At 39.0% G+C, this 18831-nt stretch overlaps 1 protein-coding gene across 6 annotated transcripts in view; it reads left to right on the forward strand.

The window, feature by feature from the left end:
- The window catches only part of GALNTL6 (polypeptide N-acetylgalactosaminyltransferase like 6), a gene marked incomplete at its 3' end in the record, with an annotated part of 1719480 nt that overhangs the window by 1622775 nt on the left and 77874 nt on the right, over positions 1 to 18831 (forward strand). For all 6 annotated transcript variants that reach the window (XM_082402133.1, XM_082402132.1, XM_082402128.1 and 3 more), the window contains one exon: positions 15526 to 15633. In XM_082402133.1, the coding sequence (XP_082258259.1) occupies positions 15526 to 15633 (108 nt within the window). The remainder of the gene's footprint in view (positions 1 to 15525; positions 15634 to 18831) is intronic.

Genomic DNA, 18831 nt, shown 5'->3' on the forward strand with positions numbered 1-18831 from the left:
ATCTCTCTGTGGTTCGGGGACCGAGCCCCTACTGTCTTGCTGGCTGTTGTCTGGACATGACTTTCAGTAACCAGAAGCCCAGCTCGGGCCCTTGCCCTGTGGTCCCCTCCCCGGCCCTCTGGCAACAAGGCAGCTTTCTTCTCCAAGGCGAGAATCTCCTCAGACTTCACATCCCTACACCTCTGTCTTCAGGAAGGGCAGAGTCCCCTTTTTGGACTCTGGTTAGGTCAGACCCTCCCAGGATAACCTCCCCTTTTATTAATTCAAAGTCAGCTAAATTGGGACCATAATTATATCTGCAAAACCCCTTCACCTTTGTCATAAGGTCACCTTCACCTAAATCACAGGCGTGAAATCCATCACAATCACCCACCTCCCTACACTCAAAAGGCAGAGATAATATAAGGACTTGTGTACCACGGGGTGGGAATTTGGGGGGCCATCTCAGAATTCTGCCCATCATGCTGCCCAATGACCACAGAAGAAATAGAGAAAATTGTCAAAAAGCTATCCCCTCCGAAAAATAAAGCACCAAACCTCATTAGTTTCTTCCAGACCTTTAAGAAACACTTGCTACAATGTTTATCAAAAACTGTTCTCTAATAACAGAAAAGAAAGAAATATTTCAAGTTGATTAGATAACTGGCATAATATTGATAACAAAATCTGACCAAGATAGCACAAATAAACAGAAAAGTACAGACATATTTTACTTGTAAATACTAGCATTAAAAATAATAATTAAAGATTACACAACAGAATAACTATTCAAAGGCTAATCCACCAAAATAAGTGCAGCACCAGGACTTTTCCCATTAATTTATTTAATATCATTTAGGATTATCCTGATGATAGTAGGCAATTCAATTAGACAAGATAATATAAGAGATATAAAAATTGGAAAGGAGAACAGAAATTTCTCATTAATTGCAAATAATATTACCATATATCTACCTGAACAATTCAAGTTGAACCAACTGAAAAACTACTATAAATAAGAAATTCAGTAAGTTGCTTGGGTAAAATGTGTGTGTGTAAATATACAGAAAACAACAGCCTTTATGTATGAAAACAACCACCCAGAGGAAGACACCATTTACAACAGTAAGGAAAAACCAACTTGGAATAAACTTAAATGTCCTAGACCTCCATGAAGAAATGTTACAATGCTACTGAGGGACACACAAAATAAATAAATGAAAATTCATAATGAAGATAGTTCTCCCTAAGCATACCCCTGTATTTAATGCCATCCCAGTAAAAATGATAACATGAAGTTTTTTTGGATGGGGGAGGTTAAACGGGGACAGCTAGATAAACTGCTTCTCGTTCATAAGGGAAAACAAATAGAATAACAAGAAAATTTCTGGGGAAAAATGATAGGGGGCTAACTTAGGTAATCAAATACAGAAATTAGACAGAGATACCTATGGCACAGAATTTAAATAGACCCAGATAATATGACAATTTAGCATAAGATAAACATTTCAAATCAAGAGGAAGAGAGTGGATTCCTCAGTAAATAATGTGGAACAACTATTTCTCTAGAGAAAAAAAATAAAGATGAATCCCATGTGTGAAATGACACAGGTACACTGATATTTACCTCAATATTGTTTTTATTGATGAAAAATGAAAAAACATTAATATCCACCCTAGGGGACTAATTAAATTAATCACTATGAACTACAGTATGGCCTTTAAAAAGAATGCAACAGGTGTATTTTTACTAATATGGAATAATATCCAAACCTATCATTATTAAGTGACAAAAAGGGCAAGGTACAAATATATATGCAAAAATAAACATGGAGAGAAGATAAATTTTGTTATATATATTTAATAATTTACATCTATAACATGTCACATAGTACAAATGTTAGCACTTATAAGAAAAAATGACAATATTAATTTCATATGCAGACAACTGTCACAGATGTACTCACATATCCAGGAGATATTTATTGAGAGCCTACTGTCTGCCAGACACTGCGAATATAATTGTCAACAGAAATGACAAGTTCTCTACCTCGTGGAGTTCAGTCTGAGGGGGAGACAGATCATAAATAAATAAGTGAATAAATAAACAAGATCATTTCAGATGTTGCTAAGTGCTAAAAGGAGTCCAGCCAGCCAATATTACAAAGTAGGAGCCTCAGAGAAGAGATGGCTAGATCTGGCATCATGTTTTTAAAATATTTGCATCTGTACCCAAACTAGAAGGTGGGGAAAGGGCTACAGTGTTTACTGGTTCTCATCCTCCTACTTCTCCAACCTTGAGTGTCTCTGATCCAGCCATCACCAGAGCAAATATTCCATGTGTTACAGGACCCACAGACTGGCGGGAGAACCTACAAAATAATGACACACTAGTGTCCCAAAGAAAGGGGGTTGTTCCCCGGGGCCCTGACCCCAAGCTGGTCCCTCGATCCCCCGCCCTCACCATTGTAAATTTCCATACTCTTGGTTCCCAAGACAAGCCTCCAGCACACTGGCAGAGAACCGACAGTTCTAATTAATAAGTATTTTCCACTTTCTCCGCAGTTGTCTGAAAATACAAAAACCTCCGTGGGTGTTTAATTTATACTCCTGAAATAGTTTCCTTGTCTCCTTAGAAGGGTACAACTCAATCTCATTTTGGAAGAGTACTCTTTCCCGCTTAAGCCATCTCTATATAAACTCTAGTGATGATGCTTTGTACAAATGGTTTTGGTAGAAATAAATTCAGTTTTATCAAATGTACTCATTAGAAATCCTTTTTATGCCAAGGATGATTCTAAAATATTTTATATACCTTCTCATTGTTTTTATGAGACAGCTATATTAAAAAAAAAAAAACCCTCTCCTTACTTCTGAGCCTGCAAATACCTCGAAGTGTAGTTGCATTTTGTGTCTAAAATGTGACAGAAGCCTTTTTATGGCATACCGTACACCTTCACATACACAAGAAAATATCTGGAGTTGTTCCTATGGGATTTTTTCTCCTACAATATTTAGCCTAGGTGATATAAAAATAACCATTCTAATTCAGCATGCCCAGAATTGATCTTCCAAAGAAAATATTAAAATGACTCTAAACTCATTCAGAAACTCAAAGATAAACAGAAACAGCTGCTAAATGTCTCACAAGCCAGTCTGAGATTCATTTCAATTATCCAACGAAAGGTACCTCAGGTGAAACAGAGCATTTTCAAGTTAAATTTTATGTCCATTGGACAGAAGCCTGGCAAGTCTAAATTCCTTCCAGTTGTTAATTCCTTTATGTCTGATGGCATTTTCCTAATTCCCTATTTAATTTTATTTTAGCTTTTATAGAGAGCTGTAAAGACAGCGGGATATAACAATTTACACAGCATTCGGTACCTGTGTTCAGGTCAATTTAACTTCCTATTGAAATCTTTTTCTAACATTGAAATTTTTAAGAATTTTTGTATTTTTCTGGTTGCCATTTTCCCTAACAAGAAAAATGAAATACAATCTAATGACTCTAATGCAAGTCAGTTGACATCCCCGCAAAAGCTCAAGAGATATATGTTTAGAAAGTTACCAAAAAAGCTCTCCATACAATTCTCAAGCCTGTCATCCAAATCCTAATGACAGTACTATACAGAGCATGGGGGTATATGCACGCATCAACTTTAGAGGTATAAGGATTTGATTTTTACCCTTTACATCAAGGTCAGCAACCTACAACACACCAGGACCCTGTAAGCTGACCCCACAACTCTCTCCCTCTCTTCAAACTGTGAGAGGACAGTTGAGAATACAATCCCTACCTCATCGCCACACATTCAGACTTGCATGTCGCCATAAGCCTGACCCCCCCCCTCACACAGGTCAACATGTGGATACATGACAACAATTCCCTGTAGCCCACACATACCAGAAGAATAAAGCTGGTCCCCTAGGGTAATATTAACACATGACCACTATTCTCGAGCACCTATTATATGCCAAGGGTGCTATGTGATTATTCAATCGAGTCCTTACAACCATCTCCTGAAGCAGACACGTTAGCCCAACTTTACAGAAGATGAAAGTGAGACTCAGGAAAAGGTAGTAACCTGCCCAGTTCAAGACCTACTGCCAGATGTTCTTTGCTCTGTCCTGAACCATGAAAGCATGTCAACTTCTCAAGATAAAAAATATCACGTAAATGCCATTATGAACCTTTAAGAGTGCTAACATTTTTTATTCTGATGACATTTCTTCATTTTGAATGTTTCCCCTCAAATTTCAACACTTATCAACTGAAGCTTAGAAAACCGTTTGCTTCTCCAGAGTTTCCGACATAATGGTCTTCATCTGAGTAGCTTTTGACTGATGTGTTTGACAGCTCCAGACACTCAAACCCTGGCTGTTCAGAGAGCTTTTTTTTTTTTTTTTTTAATTTTATTGGAGTATAGTTGATTTACAATGTTGTGTTAGCTTCAGGTGTACAGCAAAGTGATTCAGTTATACATGTACATATATTCATTCTTTTTCAGATTCTTTTCCCATATAGGTTATAGGTTATTACAGAGTACTGAGTAGAGCTCTCTGTGCTATACAGTAGGTCCTTGTTGATTATCAATTTTATATATAGTAGTGTGTATATGTTAATCCCAAGCTCCTAATTTAACTCTATCCACCCCCCATGTTTCCCCTTTGGTAACCATAAGTTTGTTTGCAAAATCTGGGAGTCTGTTTCTGTTTTGTAAATACTGGGTTGGCCAAAAAGTTCGTTCGGGTTTTCCCATAACATCTTACAGAAGACCCGAACGAACTTTTTGGCCAATCCAATAAGTTCATTTATGTCATCTTTTAAAATTAGATTCCATATATAAATGATATCATATGATATTTGCCTTTGCCTGACTTACTTCACTTAGTATGATCATCTCTAAATCCATCAAGAGAGAGCTTTTTTAATGTGGATTCTTTGGTTTACTAGAAGACAGAAACCCAATTCCGACTAACTTAGAGGAAAGGGGAAATTGGACAGGACACTCAAGTAAACAAAGTGTGAAAAAGTCAAGGAAATGAGTGAGCCTCTGGGAGGCTGCCAGGACCCTTTTCCTGAGCACCTGACCTCTGCCGCTCTCTGAAGAATGCTCCTTCCACCCCTCAGGGATGGCCACTAGAAGCTCTCAGGCTTTCATTCTCTGCTTCGCCACCAGAGAGGTAATTCCAATTTCACGAAATCCCAAGGAAGGATTTCAGTTAGCGTGACCTGAGTCCAGTTCCCACCCCCCCACTCGGAAGGTAGGATGATTGACAGCCTGACTCAGGGGTGAAGGAGAAGCACATGTTTGGGTATTTCCCTAAAGGAAAGAAGTTGTTCCACTACAGAAAACCAATTTTAAAGAGTTTTTTAAGAACTTTCATTTCTTTTTAGCAGATGGTGAAGCCAGAAAATTTAAGCAATAGACTTAAAATCTGGAGGCACATAGAAATAATAGTAAAAAGCGAACACTTTGCTTCTACTGTATCTTCTAAGCTATAGAATAATGAGTTAAGGGAAATGAGGGATTGTGTCCTTATACTATAGTATTTTTACCTAAAGAAGCACTCTTAAGATGTTCCAATCCATTCTTTCCTCCCCAAGAATTAATGTTTCAAATAAACCAAAAAGGGATATATCTGTTTTTATGTCCCACCCCAATCACTGTTTTTAAGAGCATAGTGTTACTGCAGATATAAATGTCACGTCTTAAAAACAGGATCTTCTGAACAACGTACCCTCTGAAACCCTGCCATCCCCACCCAGACCTCCTGAAGCTCATTAAATGCAAGATAGTTTGGGCACGATCTGTTTATACTGACATAACAGAGCATTTCTTACTTTGAAATAATCTTAAGCAGATGGTTCAAAAACAAGAGCTTTCCCCTTGAGACTAGAAACCAACATATCCTCAGTAGAGACTGCAGATACATTTTCCAGTTTCTGCTTTTATTATGTTCCGATCAACAAATAGAAAAGGAGAGTTGGGCAAGGTCAAAATAAGCTGTTCTTTTTTTCTCCTAATCTCAAAGAATAACCTCAAAACCCAGGTTTCTAAGAATAAAGCAAAGCAATGGTGTGCATGTGCCTTTCCATTGTTACCTTTTTTAGATCAAGTCAGGTCACAAAGTGCAGTTTTTATTACATCCAGCCTGGAAAAGTAGTTTAATGAGAGACACAGCCCTTTGCAACATCTACACACTAAAGCTTTTTAGGTTAACAACTAATATTTTATTTTCTAGTTAGATGGTACAAAGTGGTTGATTGTCTAGTTTTAAGAAGTTTTTCAAACATAACCCATCCAAGTCATACCATACACTTAGAAAGTTATTTTCCAGCCCCAGAAATGTAATTTCTTATTTATATATGCTCTGTACTTTTATCATCAATCACTTCTTTATACTAAACCAGTTACAAATGAAAATAAGCTCAAGATAGCTTATTCCCTTGAAACTTGTATTTGAATATACTAGAGAGCATAGCTTTTATTGGCAGCTAAACGGAGGATTATCATTAAATAACTGAATTGTTCGGAATTAACCTTACTTTATGTCAATAAACCAGTAGTTCATTCATTCATTCAACAAATACTTACAGGGCACCAACTGTGTGTCAGGCACTGTCCTAGGTGCTTAAGATACATCTCTCAATAAAACACACAAAGACACTTGCCATTGTTAGGGAGAGAGGCCGATAAATAAGAAACATAATGAATCACTTTGTCATACAACTGAAATTAACACTACATTGTTAATCAACTGTACTCCAATATATCAATAAAATTAAAAGTTTAAAAAAATAAAGAAAGAAGCATAATGAATAAGTGAGTGAGAAGGTGTTAAGTGCCGTAGAACAGAAACAGAGTGGGGTAAGGAGGACTGACAGTGTGCGGTGAGAGGGTGTTTGGGGCCAGAGGATTTGGAGCTAAGACTTGAAAGAGATGAGGAGCTAGCCATGGGGAGTTTGGGGAGAGAATTCCAGACAGAGGGATCCGCCGGCACAAACGCCCTAAGATGGAAGGGTGTCTGGCATGTCGGAGGAACAGAAAAGAGGCCAGAACTGCTACAGCAGAGGGAGGGAGGCGCAGAAGAGGAGGAGGGGAGATTAGGGGGAGAGCAGGCTTTGGAACTGAATGCACTAATACAATTGTTTTTCTTAAATTTACGTCACCATTTCCATGTAGTATATTATGCTTCATCTTATACTTGATAATGTTCCCTTATTAACCTCCTGACAACCAATTTCTTACTGAAACTAATTCATATTCCATATGACTGCTGTAATTGTATGATTCCATTCAATTTAACATTCACTGTGCCGAAACTCCAGTTTGTGGCTGATATTGAAAAGTGATTAAAAAATAAGGCAAGCATTCAATTATTCATTCAATTTGAACTACATGATGGAAAAAACACACTGTGCTCATTCACGGGTAAAATAACACTGCTTTAAAATATTTATGTTGTCAAAAGAAGACGTGTTATTTCTAAATCTAAAACATTTCTCCAAGAATTAGATACTTAAGTATGACAAATGCCATAATATTTTTAAAGAATATCATCACATCATGCTACCAGGAAATATCTTTTAAAAATATAAACCACATCTTTCAGAACAAATATAGGATTTGAGAAATGCCAGAACAGTTGTGCTTTCCTAAAGAACCATATACCCACTCTGTTACCCAAACATACCTCCCTAGTGTGTCAGGATATGCATCCCTCTACTGAAACAGGCATTGCTATTGAAGTTTGAAAAAAATAAAAGAAGTATGTGGTGATATCCATGGTATAAAAAAGCAAAACAACTCTACTTATCTTTGATAAAGGAGGCAAGAATATACAACGGAGAAAAGACAGCCTCTTCAATAAGTGGTGCTGGAAAAACTGGACAGCTACACGTAAAAGAATGAAATTAGAACACTCCCTAACACCATACACAAAAATAAACTCAAAATGGATTAAAGACCTAAATGTGAGGCCAGACATGGTAAAACTCTTAGAGGAAAACATAGGCAGAACACTCTACGACACAAATCACAGCAAGATCCGTTATGACCCACCTCCTAGAAAAATGGAAATAAAAACAAAAATAAACAAATTGGGACCTAATGAAACTTAAAAGCTTTTGCACAGCAAAGGAAACCATAAACAAGACAACCCTCAGAATGGGAGAAAATATTTGCAAACAAAGCAACTGACAAAGGATTATCTCCAAAATATACAAGCAGCTCATGCAGCTCCATATCAAAAAAACAAACCACCCAATCCAAAAATGGGCAGAAGACCTAAACAGACATTTCTCCAAAGAAGATATACAGATTGCCAACAAACACATGAAAGGATGCTCAACATCACTAATCATTAGAGAAATGCAAATCAAAACTACAATGAGGTATCACCTCACTGGTCAGAATGTCCATCATCAAAAAGTCTACAAACAATAAATGCTGGAGAGGGTGTGGAGAAAAGGGAACCCTCTTGCACTTTTGGTGGGAATGTAAATTGATACAGTCACTATGGAGAACAGTTTGGAGGTTCCTTAAAAAACTAAAAATAGAACTACCCTATGACCCAGCAATCCCACTACTGGGCATATAACCCTGAGAAAACCATAATTCAAAAAGAGTCATGTACCATAATGTTCATTGCAGCTCTATTTACAATAGCCAGGACATGGAAGCAACCTAAGTGTCCATCGACAGATGAATGGATAAAGATGTGGCACATATATACAATGGAATATTACTCAGCCATAGAAAGAAATGAAATTGAGTTATTTGTAGTGAGGTGGATGGACCTAGAGTCTGTCATACAGAGTGAAGTAAGTCAGAAAGAGAAAAACAAATACCGTATGCTAACACATATATATGGAATCTAAAAAAAAAAAAAAAAAAAATAAGGTTCTGAAGAACCTAGGGGCAAGACAGGAATAAAGACGCAGACATAGAGAATGGACTTGAGGACACAGGAAGGGGGAAGGGTAAGCTGGGATGAAGTGAGAGAGGGGCATGGACATATACACACTACCAAATGTAAAATAGCTAGCTAGTGGGAAGCAGCCGCATCGCACAGGGAGATAAGTTCGGTGCTTTGTGTCCACCTAGAGGGGTGGGATAGGGAGGGTGGGAGGGAGACACAAGAGGGAGGGGATATGGGGATATATGTATACGTATAGCTGATTCACTTTGTTATACAGCAGAAACTAACACACCATTGTAAAGCAGTTATACTCCAATAAAGATGTTAAAAAAAAAAAACTCTGAAAGTAGAGACAATCGAGTTTATGGTGAAAGCAAGTTGGCCCTGAGGTCATAAGAAGCAGGACTAAATGGGGAAGCTCTTAGGGCCCCTACCTAAGTAGGAGTATAAGCATAATTGAATGAGATGATCATATTCAACAAGTATTTACTATCTAAACATGAAGCAAATCATTACACACATGCAAATAAGTCACTTGATTCCAGTTGTCATAAGCACTGTCTCTACTTGAAAGAAAGTTCCATGTGTTCAGAACTTTGAATCTCCAACAGTGAATGATTCCTGGCATACAGTAAGTGTTCACTACCCTATTCGTCGACTTGATTCATGAATTACCTGAAAAGAGAAGTACGGGATGGAAAGAGTATAAAACAGGAGTCCTAACAAATCTAGGTGAAATCTGGAAAATAAATAGGAAACAGTCAAGGGGTAGGAAAGATGAAGGGGAGAATTTCTTTAGAGAGAAAAATTTACAGCAGCAAGCCCTGAGGAGGGGAACTTGGTCCTTTCTAGAGAATCAAAAATAGACCAGATGGGGGAGGAAGGGGAGGGCAAGAAAGGAGAGAGTGATTGAGGGACAATTAAGCAAAGACGAGATAATGCAAGGCTTCGGAATCGTTATGCAGGAGTTGTAACGCTACCCTGGCAGCAATAGAAAACCACCAAAGGATTTTAAATGGAAGCATGATAGACTCAGATTCATGTTTTTAAGTGATCACAGTGGCAATATGGAGGAAAAAAATAAATTCTAGGATTCCTTTTTAACACTGATGTTAGCATTTTAAAAAAAATCTGGACAGACATTTTCTGAATTGGACTTAGCTATAAAGAAAAATTTCTGAGGGGGAGAATTTTAAGAATTCGGAGTAGGTTACCGATAGAAGGCATAACATTCGCTTCATTGGCGATGGCGGTGGGCTGAATTCTAAGCTGCCCCCTTCCCTGGTTTCCTCCTACACTTAAGTTATATTCCAGGGCAAAAAAGTCATGGCAAATGTAATTTCCAGTCAGTTCACGCTAAGCTAGGACGATGACCCTGGTGGGCCTAAACTAATCACAGGGGCCCCTTGATTGATTGATTGATTGATTGATTGAGACTCAATAAATTTTTATTGAGTGAGTACTCTTACAGAAACTGTACTACTGCCTTTAAATCTATTTTGCTCAGTTAATTCTCACAACTCAGTAAGGTCTTTTTTTTTTTTTTTCCCAGCCAAGCTAGACCATGCTCTTTTTTTTTTTTTTTTTTTAAATTTGTATTGGAGTATAGTTGCTTTACAACAGAGGAGCCCCTCTAAAGCAGGGAGTTTTCCCCAGCAGGGAGCGCAAGAAGTCAGGGAGATTTAAAGCCTGAGAAGGGTTCTATGTGAGGGCGGTTAGCCGTGGCTAAGATGGAGAGTTCCTGGAAAAAGGAACTGAGAATGGGTCTGGGAGCAGCCCTTTGCATCCCCAGCAAGGAAACGGGCCCTGGTCCTACAGCTGTCAGGAACTCGATGAGCCTGAAGGCAGGTTCTTCCCCGGAGGCTCCAGATAAACGCTCAGTCCAGCCACCACCTGGATTGCAGCCACGTGAGACGCCAGGCAGGGGACCCCACGGAGCCCACATGACCTCTGACCCACAGAAACGGGAGATCATAAATAAATGTGTGATGTTTGAAGCCACCAAGTTCTGGTAATTTGTTACACACCCATAGAAAGATCTTTAAAAACTGTATTACAGTGACCCTCCAAAGAGAATTAGAATTTCATTTTTGTGTGTCTGTTTGGTTATTTTTTTGCCCTACCTTGGAAAGGAAGGCAACGAGGATTTATTTAACTTTCTGTTATGGCTGTCCTTTGTCACCATCCCCTTGTCCCACAAGAGGGATTGGCCACCTCACCAAATGATGAGAGAAATACAGTCCCCTTTTCATGAAGAATAAACGACTGGGCCAACCAATCACTCTCTCCCAGCTGCGGATGATAGGAAGGCTTCTCTGCCTTGACACTTGCTTACCTCTGACATTTGATTACACACAGGACTCCTGAACATTCTCTGCCCTCCGGTTTCCCACCCCCTGCATCTATTGTCTAATTACTTTCAAATTGTCTCTCTTTAAAATGCACAACTGGGCCTTCCCTGGTGGCGCAGTGGTTGGGAATCCACCTGCCAATGCAGGGACATGGGTTCGAGCCCTGGTCTGGTAAGGTCCCACATGTCGCAGAGCAACTAAGCCCGTGCAACACAATTACCGAGCCCGTGTGCCACAACTACTGAGCCCGCAAGCCACAACTACTGAAGCCCGTGTGCCTAGAGCCCGTGCTCCACAACAAGAGAAGCCACCGCCATGAGAAGGCCATGCACCTCAACCAAGAGTAGCCCCCATGCGCCGCAACTAGAGAAACCCCGCGCACAGCAACGAAGACCCAACGCAGACAAAAATAAATAAATAAATAAATTTATAAATTAAAAAAAAATAAAATAAAATGCACAATTAACAAAAGGAAATAATCTCACAAATATTCAGGCTGTTTGATTCAATTTTTCAATAAAGTTTTTGATAAAATTAAAATTGTACTTAAAAAATTCACTGTATTTGATTTAAAGTGTCAGAAGAGACTGAAAATAGAACCAAACAAAACAGGGTTCTTAGAGTGGACCAACTGCTGTAATAATCCCCAAATCTCGGTAACTTAGCGTCAGTCATGCAGCTGCTACACTTCAGCCCTGGGAGAGAAGAAGGCTGTGTGCTTCGCTCCACCCCGGTTTCCAGACACTCAGGCCCCATCTGCCTAGTGCCTCCACCACCTTCTAGGGGCTCAGAGGCCTCCTCTGGATCTTCTGCAATTCATCAGGCTCTGAGGGAAAAGAGAATCATGAAGGGGAGAAAGGAAGTCCCCGCTCACTGACTTGAGCCCAGAGGTGATGCACAGCACTTCTGTCCACATTCCACCGGCAAGAAATAAGCATACAGCCCCTTCTGAATACCAAGGAGCTGGGGATTATAGCCTGGCAGTGAGCCCAGGAAGAAGTGAGCATGGAAATGGGTACGTCCTGCACCGTATCTCCCACAATAGGATGAGATAAAATCTGTGGGTGACCCGTAAACTTTCATCATGTCTTAGAGTTCACCTCCACCATGGATTTGGAAGTATGTAGTCCAGTTATTACTGCCTGACGAAGCACCCCAAAATCTACAGCATAAAACAAGCATTGTATCAAATTCATGGATTCTGTGGGTCCCAAATTCAGAAAAGGTACAAAGGAGAGAGCTCATTTCTGCTGCATGGTATCTGGGGTCACAGCTAGGGGCTGAAATCATTTAGAGGAATCTTCATCTACATGCCCAGCAGTTGATGTTGGGTGTTGGTGAAAACAGCTGAGGCTGCCGACCCGAGCGCCTACACGTGACCTTTCATGTGGCCCAAAACTTTCTACAGTGGGGTCTCAATGTCAGATTTCTTACATGGCAGCTCAAATTTGCAAAAACGAGTGCCCCAGCGGACAGGCAGAAGCTATGCCTTTCATGACCTCAGTCACTTCTGCTGTCCTCTACAGGTCTAAGAATTCACAAGCACACCCAAATTCAAGGACAGGGGACATAGTCCCACATCTCAGTGGGGGGTACCAAGGTCACATTGTAGAGGGGCATGTGCAATGGGAGATATTGTGGTGTCTAAGTTGGGAAAATGCAACCTCCCATATGTATTATCTTAGAATCCCTGAATTTCAGTGTTTGAAAGGATTGTGTATCTTATAGAACAGGGACCAGAGAACTATGACCCACTGCCTGTCTATGTCAACAAAGTTTTTACTGAAATACAGTCATGTCTCTTCTTAGCAAAGTTTCATAGTTGCAAGACCATATAACCCACAAAGCCTGAAGTATTTACTATCTGGCCCTTTATGACACAGTTTGCTGACTCTGTAGATAATCTATTGACTTAGTAGGTGGGCACTGGAGTTAGACCACTAGGACGCATATCTCTGTTCTGGATGTGGTCAATTCTGCAGCTTTGGGCAAGTTAGCCTGTAGGCTGCCATGTTCCCACCTGTATAACTGGGGAAATAGTAGTCTGTCATTGAGTTGTGGGCATTAAATGAAAAAGAGCACAGTAAGCATTCATAAATGCTAACTCTTACTATTTGGATTACCTAAAATATCAGCTAGATCAACTGTCCACCAGAGTTACATGCTTGTCTACAAAATGTCATCGAATGTGGCTTTCCACACACCTAGCAATACAGGAAGCCCATTTCATCTTTAACCAAGCTGCCTATTACAAATTTCCTCCTTCCACTGGGTTGCAATCTGTCTCTTTATAGCTCTATCCTATTAATCCTAATCCTAGCTCCTTGGGGTTCTACGAACATCGCTACCAAATGTTAGGTTCTTCAGATATTCGAAAAGCACTTCTCTGAATTTTATCTTATCAAGAATACGAATCTCCATTCTTCCAATTGTTTTTTTTCTAAGACACAGTTTGTATCCCTTCCCCATGTTGGTAATTCTCTTTACAAGGGAATATAAAGCATTTTCTCAGAAATTAGCATAAGACTTCAGGTAGATAGATCAAGACCTTTAATCCCTAAACTCTCCATATTTTGCTGGTGATGTGTTTTGTGCTACTCAGTCTTTTTCTACCTTCTCCTGCTCTGGAAGAGTTGATTTTTGCAGGTCTGGGGACAGGTCCTTATATTTACCCTTTTTATGTTTAATCTTATATAGCTCCAGCCTCTCGGGATCTTTCCAGATGTCGGTACTGTAGTTTAGAATGTTCTCTGCCCCTCCCAGCTTTACATGATCTATGCACAGTACTGACGACTTCATCTAAAGCCAAGTTGAAATTGATACCATGAGTAGTCCTGAAGTCTCAGGAGTTAGAGCAACTGAGTATCGTTTTCATAATCCATTTGCCATCCCCTTGGAATTCCATTCATCACTGTTTGTTCACCAGTCTTACTTAGGGTGCCATTCCTCTTAGTGAAAGAAGTTGGAAGCAAATGGAAGTTAAGACATAAACATTTCTCTTTCTCTCTTCCAATATTTCACTTTAAAAGAAGCGGTGTATCTGCATCAGTCAGGGTTCTCCAGAGAAACAGAACCAACAGCGTACATACATGGAGAGAGATTTATTTAACGGAATTGTCTCATGGGATTGAGGAGGCTTGGTAAATCCAAAATCTGCAAGGTAGCCCAGCAGGCTGAAGACGCAGGGAAGAGTTGCCTTTCAAGTTCGAAGGCAGGCAGTCTGCTGGCAGAATTCCTTGTTGCTTGAGGCAGGTCAGTCTTTGTTCTCCAAGGACCTTTAACTGATTGGATAAGTCCACCCACATCATGGAGAGAAACTGCTTTACTCAAAATCCACCAATTTAAATGTTAATCTCATCCAAAAAACACCCTCATGGAAACATCCAGAGTAATGTTTGACCAACTATCTGGACACTCTGGTGCAGCCTTTGACACATAAAACTAACCATTATAGTATCTAACTCTTTTTTTAAATCATTTTCTTGCAATGAAAATAGCTAAAAATCTAGCATATATGAAGCCTTTATGCATTTATGTTTTGATAATTAGTCCATTTACAGTAAGCAGCCTGTTGTATAAAACCATGATTAATGGTTTGAGTGGGCAGTCATGGTAAAATATAACCCATTAATTTTTGTTACTACATATAAGTACAGCATCTTAACAGATACCCTGAGTTTAACATCTCTTGAGTTCACATCACTAACCAATTATTTTCTGTACCTAAGAAAAGATTGGGAGTGGGGAGAAATTAGAATGCAACTCTGATTCTTAAGGTGAGCTCTACTGAAAGTTTCAGAATCTAGATAAATTATGGATATACCTATGTGGCTTAATTCATTCACCTATTTTAGAAATTCCATTTTTATACTTTAAATTTTTTAACTGACACAAATTCCAATGTTATTTCTTCTAATGATTTCACAAGACTGTCAAAACAAATATCTATATAAGTAAGATGTCTAAGCATTAAATACCAGTTTATTACAATAGTTGTGTTAAAATTCTACTAGAATAAAAAATACGTCAACATGTTATCTATGGAAATTAGATTTACTGAACTAATATTTTGGTTCTATACTCCTATGAATCTAGGTTTTTTTAAATGTGGTTTTTTTCCCCTTGGTTAGCCATTGATAATAAACAGAAATCATTGATTTAGAGACTTTAAGAGATTTTAAGATTTTGTATGAATCTTACTAATAATTTGGGTTTTTTGGTATGAAAGGTACTGTTCTCTTTTATTATACTTTTAATTTCCCCTCTTTAGGTTTGGATGTGTGGAGGAGAAATGTTTGACGTTCCATGTTCTAGAGTTGGTCATATCTACAGGAAGTACGTCCCTTATAAAGTTCCATCTGGGACCAGTCTGGCAAGAGTGAGTAACCAGGGATCATAATAAGTGGGGTTTGAAATGGTTTTCCGTGTGCAAAATGTGAAGCCTCACGCGTGGTTTAATCTAAGGCACCGTCTGATCAACATACAAATCCACAGCTTGGCCATTCCATTTGGCAGGCTTTTAATGTAGAGGTTCCTGTGTTTCTCAGAGTTTTATTTCCATTCCTTAAGGAAGTATTAGTTATGATGCTAAGTCTTGTTATTAATTGTATCGAAGCATTTGCACATACATTATATTTATATATTATTATATTTACATATTATATTTAGTCTTCATCTATACTTTCGGAGCTTAATATTCTTATCTTTATTTTGTAGATGAGAAAACTGAGGTTTAGCAAGGTGGCTCTTTCACGTGCACGAGTGACAATTAGCAAAGTTGGAGTTTAATCCCAGGTCTTCAGAATGGACCCCTCACAGGGAGTGTAACACGATAAGTCAGATGGAGAACAGGGTAAACGGGATGGAGAGAGGTGTCTCCCAAACTCTGCCTTCCTCTCATTCGTAACCAGGGCCAGATCTGCCTAAAATTTTACCCCATCCTCAAAATTCCAAAACTGGTCAAGTCCAAGATTTTTTTTTTTAGATATTGTTTTGAGTAAAACCTTTATCTTAGACCAGACGCAAGGATGTTTTCTCTTCTGCCTTTTACAATGTTTGGGAGAACATGGTCATGATACCTTCTGGAAACAATCCTGACAATTCCCGTTTTCCGTGTCCCTTTTTTCGTCGCTCGGTCAATTTCAGGCACCATAATCTGTACCTGCTACTGCTAAGACCCCAGGTCTAGAAAAATGGTGTTTCACCACCACCCTCTGCACCATGTTCCCCTAAGAATCTAATCCCAAATGATTCATGTTTGTTCTTTTACTAATAAGGCTGCAATATATAATCAAGTCTTTTATATAAAGTTCAGTAAGCTCACACAACAAGCTTTTAAAAACATATAAACTAGTTCATCCGGATTCATGAGAGTATCAATCCCACAAAGGCAGAGTTTTTCTCGGAATTATTTGCTACTATTCTCCCGGCACCTAGAACAAGGGTCCGTGTCACTCATCAAGATATGTTGAAAGAATTAATGAGTCAGGAAAAACTAACACAAGAAAATGCCGCAGGTCTAAGGTCTTACTAACATGTAAACATTTTAATGAAGTATAATAAAATTCTCATTTATAGTGAGTTATTTTTGGGGAAGGAGGATTCTGCCTTATTCCCTTTCTGAGATTATTTGTCAATGATGTCCGTTTTCTTTGTTTTCTTAGGCACACCATAATCTCTCTTACAGCATTCTGAGTTAATAGTAATGAAGATACATTACATGCACCTTGAAGGGAGGTAGTCACATTGTTCCTCCCTCCTCAAAAGAGTAATCAGACGTTAATAACACTCCATTAAGTTGTTAGAAAAACATATTATTTGAAGAAAAGAAACCAATCACAAAATCACAAAGTGATTAAAGAGCTGCATTGGGGGTAAGGAAATATGATTTAATTGAGGCAGAAGACTTAATACATCTGAATCTGAAAACTCATGAACTCCCAAAAAGGGAAATGACTGAACAGTTTTGAGCACATACCATAAATCAGCTGTGTGGATATTGTAAGTAGTAGCAGTTTAAAATATCCGAAAGATAATGATGTTCCGTCGTTTGTCCATTTCACTCACTCATACGCTCCACGCTTGTGTCCCAAACTGAATCTTTTATTTGCAAGATGGGTGGTGTGTGTGCTTGGTTTGCAGCCAAAAATAGAGTCTAGAAGCTGGGGGGTGGGAGGCAGTTGTGCGGATCTTCAAAAAATAACTCTGTTCATATACTTCGAAGAAAGAAATTAAGTCCTTCTTCAAAGACTGTCAAGTATAGGGAAACGGGCTGGCACATAAAATTTCCAGCAAAGAGTGAGGATTTATTCAAATGAAAAAAAGTCCATAATTCTGAATTTTAATCTTTTCCACTTAAATTTTACTTGAGGGCTCCTTTTTATTTTTTTTCTAAACTGCTAGAGCAATCAGAAAGTCCTAAATATTGAGGCTCAGCTGTCACTCTAAGAAACATTTTATGATTTTTTAAAATAAAAAAGCGTATTAAAATGAAAAACAATTCTGATATTTTGTGGGAGAATCTCAACTACCTGCTACACCCTGCATTATCACTGAATCATCAAAAATGAGGAGACTTTACAGATGCTCAAATGCAGGGCCAGGTCCACACAATAGGGAGTTCATCCTTCCAGCCTTGCAGGAAATGGAGAGGAAGATGGAGAAAACTCCACAGGCTTATTTTATTATCACAAAGCTCGTTTAATTCTTCAGAAATGTGCACCCTTCTTTTATGTACCTATGTAAATAGAGGACTCCAGCTGACTTTCACAACACACACACACACACACACATACACACACACATGTGAATAGCCTGCAGTCCTCTAAATAGCAAACCAGCATGTATCATAGAAATAAGTTCAAATAATTGGCTAGTCAGTGCCTTCTATTTACCTAGCATTACAGTCTGGCTGGAAGAGACAAGATATCCATACACGAAACCATTAGAGGACAATCCAAGACAGCAAATATGAATAGTTGTTCAAATGTGTTGTAAAGATGCGTGTCGTAGCGGGAAGAGGAGGGGATGGGGTACGTTAGCTGCTGAACTGAAAGAGGACCTTCAAGGATACTTCAGTTAGATGAACATGGTTCACAGAATCATGGTTCCCAAACTCAGAACCGGTGGACCAGTTCCTGACCCACTTTTCACCTAGCCTCAGTGAACTGAGAAAAATGAGAAGCACAAAGCTAAATCTATTCCATTTAATAACACCTTTTTATGCAGCAATTTTAGGCTTTTTTTTTTCCTCTTATGACAGACTAGGAGATGGTAGATTTTTATTAATGCCCTTATTTGGCAAGAATAAAAATTAGCCTCCCTATGTCAATTCCCACAAAATGCAAAATTCTGGGACATTGTGCCCTACAATTCAGCTTCATCAGGGAATCAGAGTGTCCATGTGTCATGAGTAAAACCAAATGTTTTACCATGTTAGCTCGGGGTCCAATGTCAGTACACCGGGCACAGCTGTGATACCTTCTCACCAGGAGCAAATGGCCAGTCCCTGAGGGAAGGGCTGCCCACCCCTAGTGCTGCAGGGGGACCAGAAAGTCCCCAGGGCCGAGGTAACAGA

This window comes from Balaenoptera borealis, assembly GCF_965194805.1.
Source record: "Balaenoptera borealis genome assembly, chromosome: 8".
Taxonomy (NCBI): Eukaryota; Metazoa; Chordata; class Mammalia; order Artiodactyla; family Balaenopteridae; genus Balaenoptera; species Balaenoptera borealis.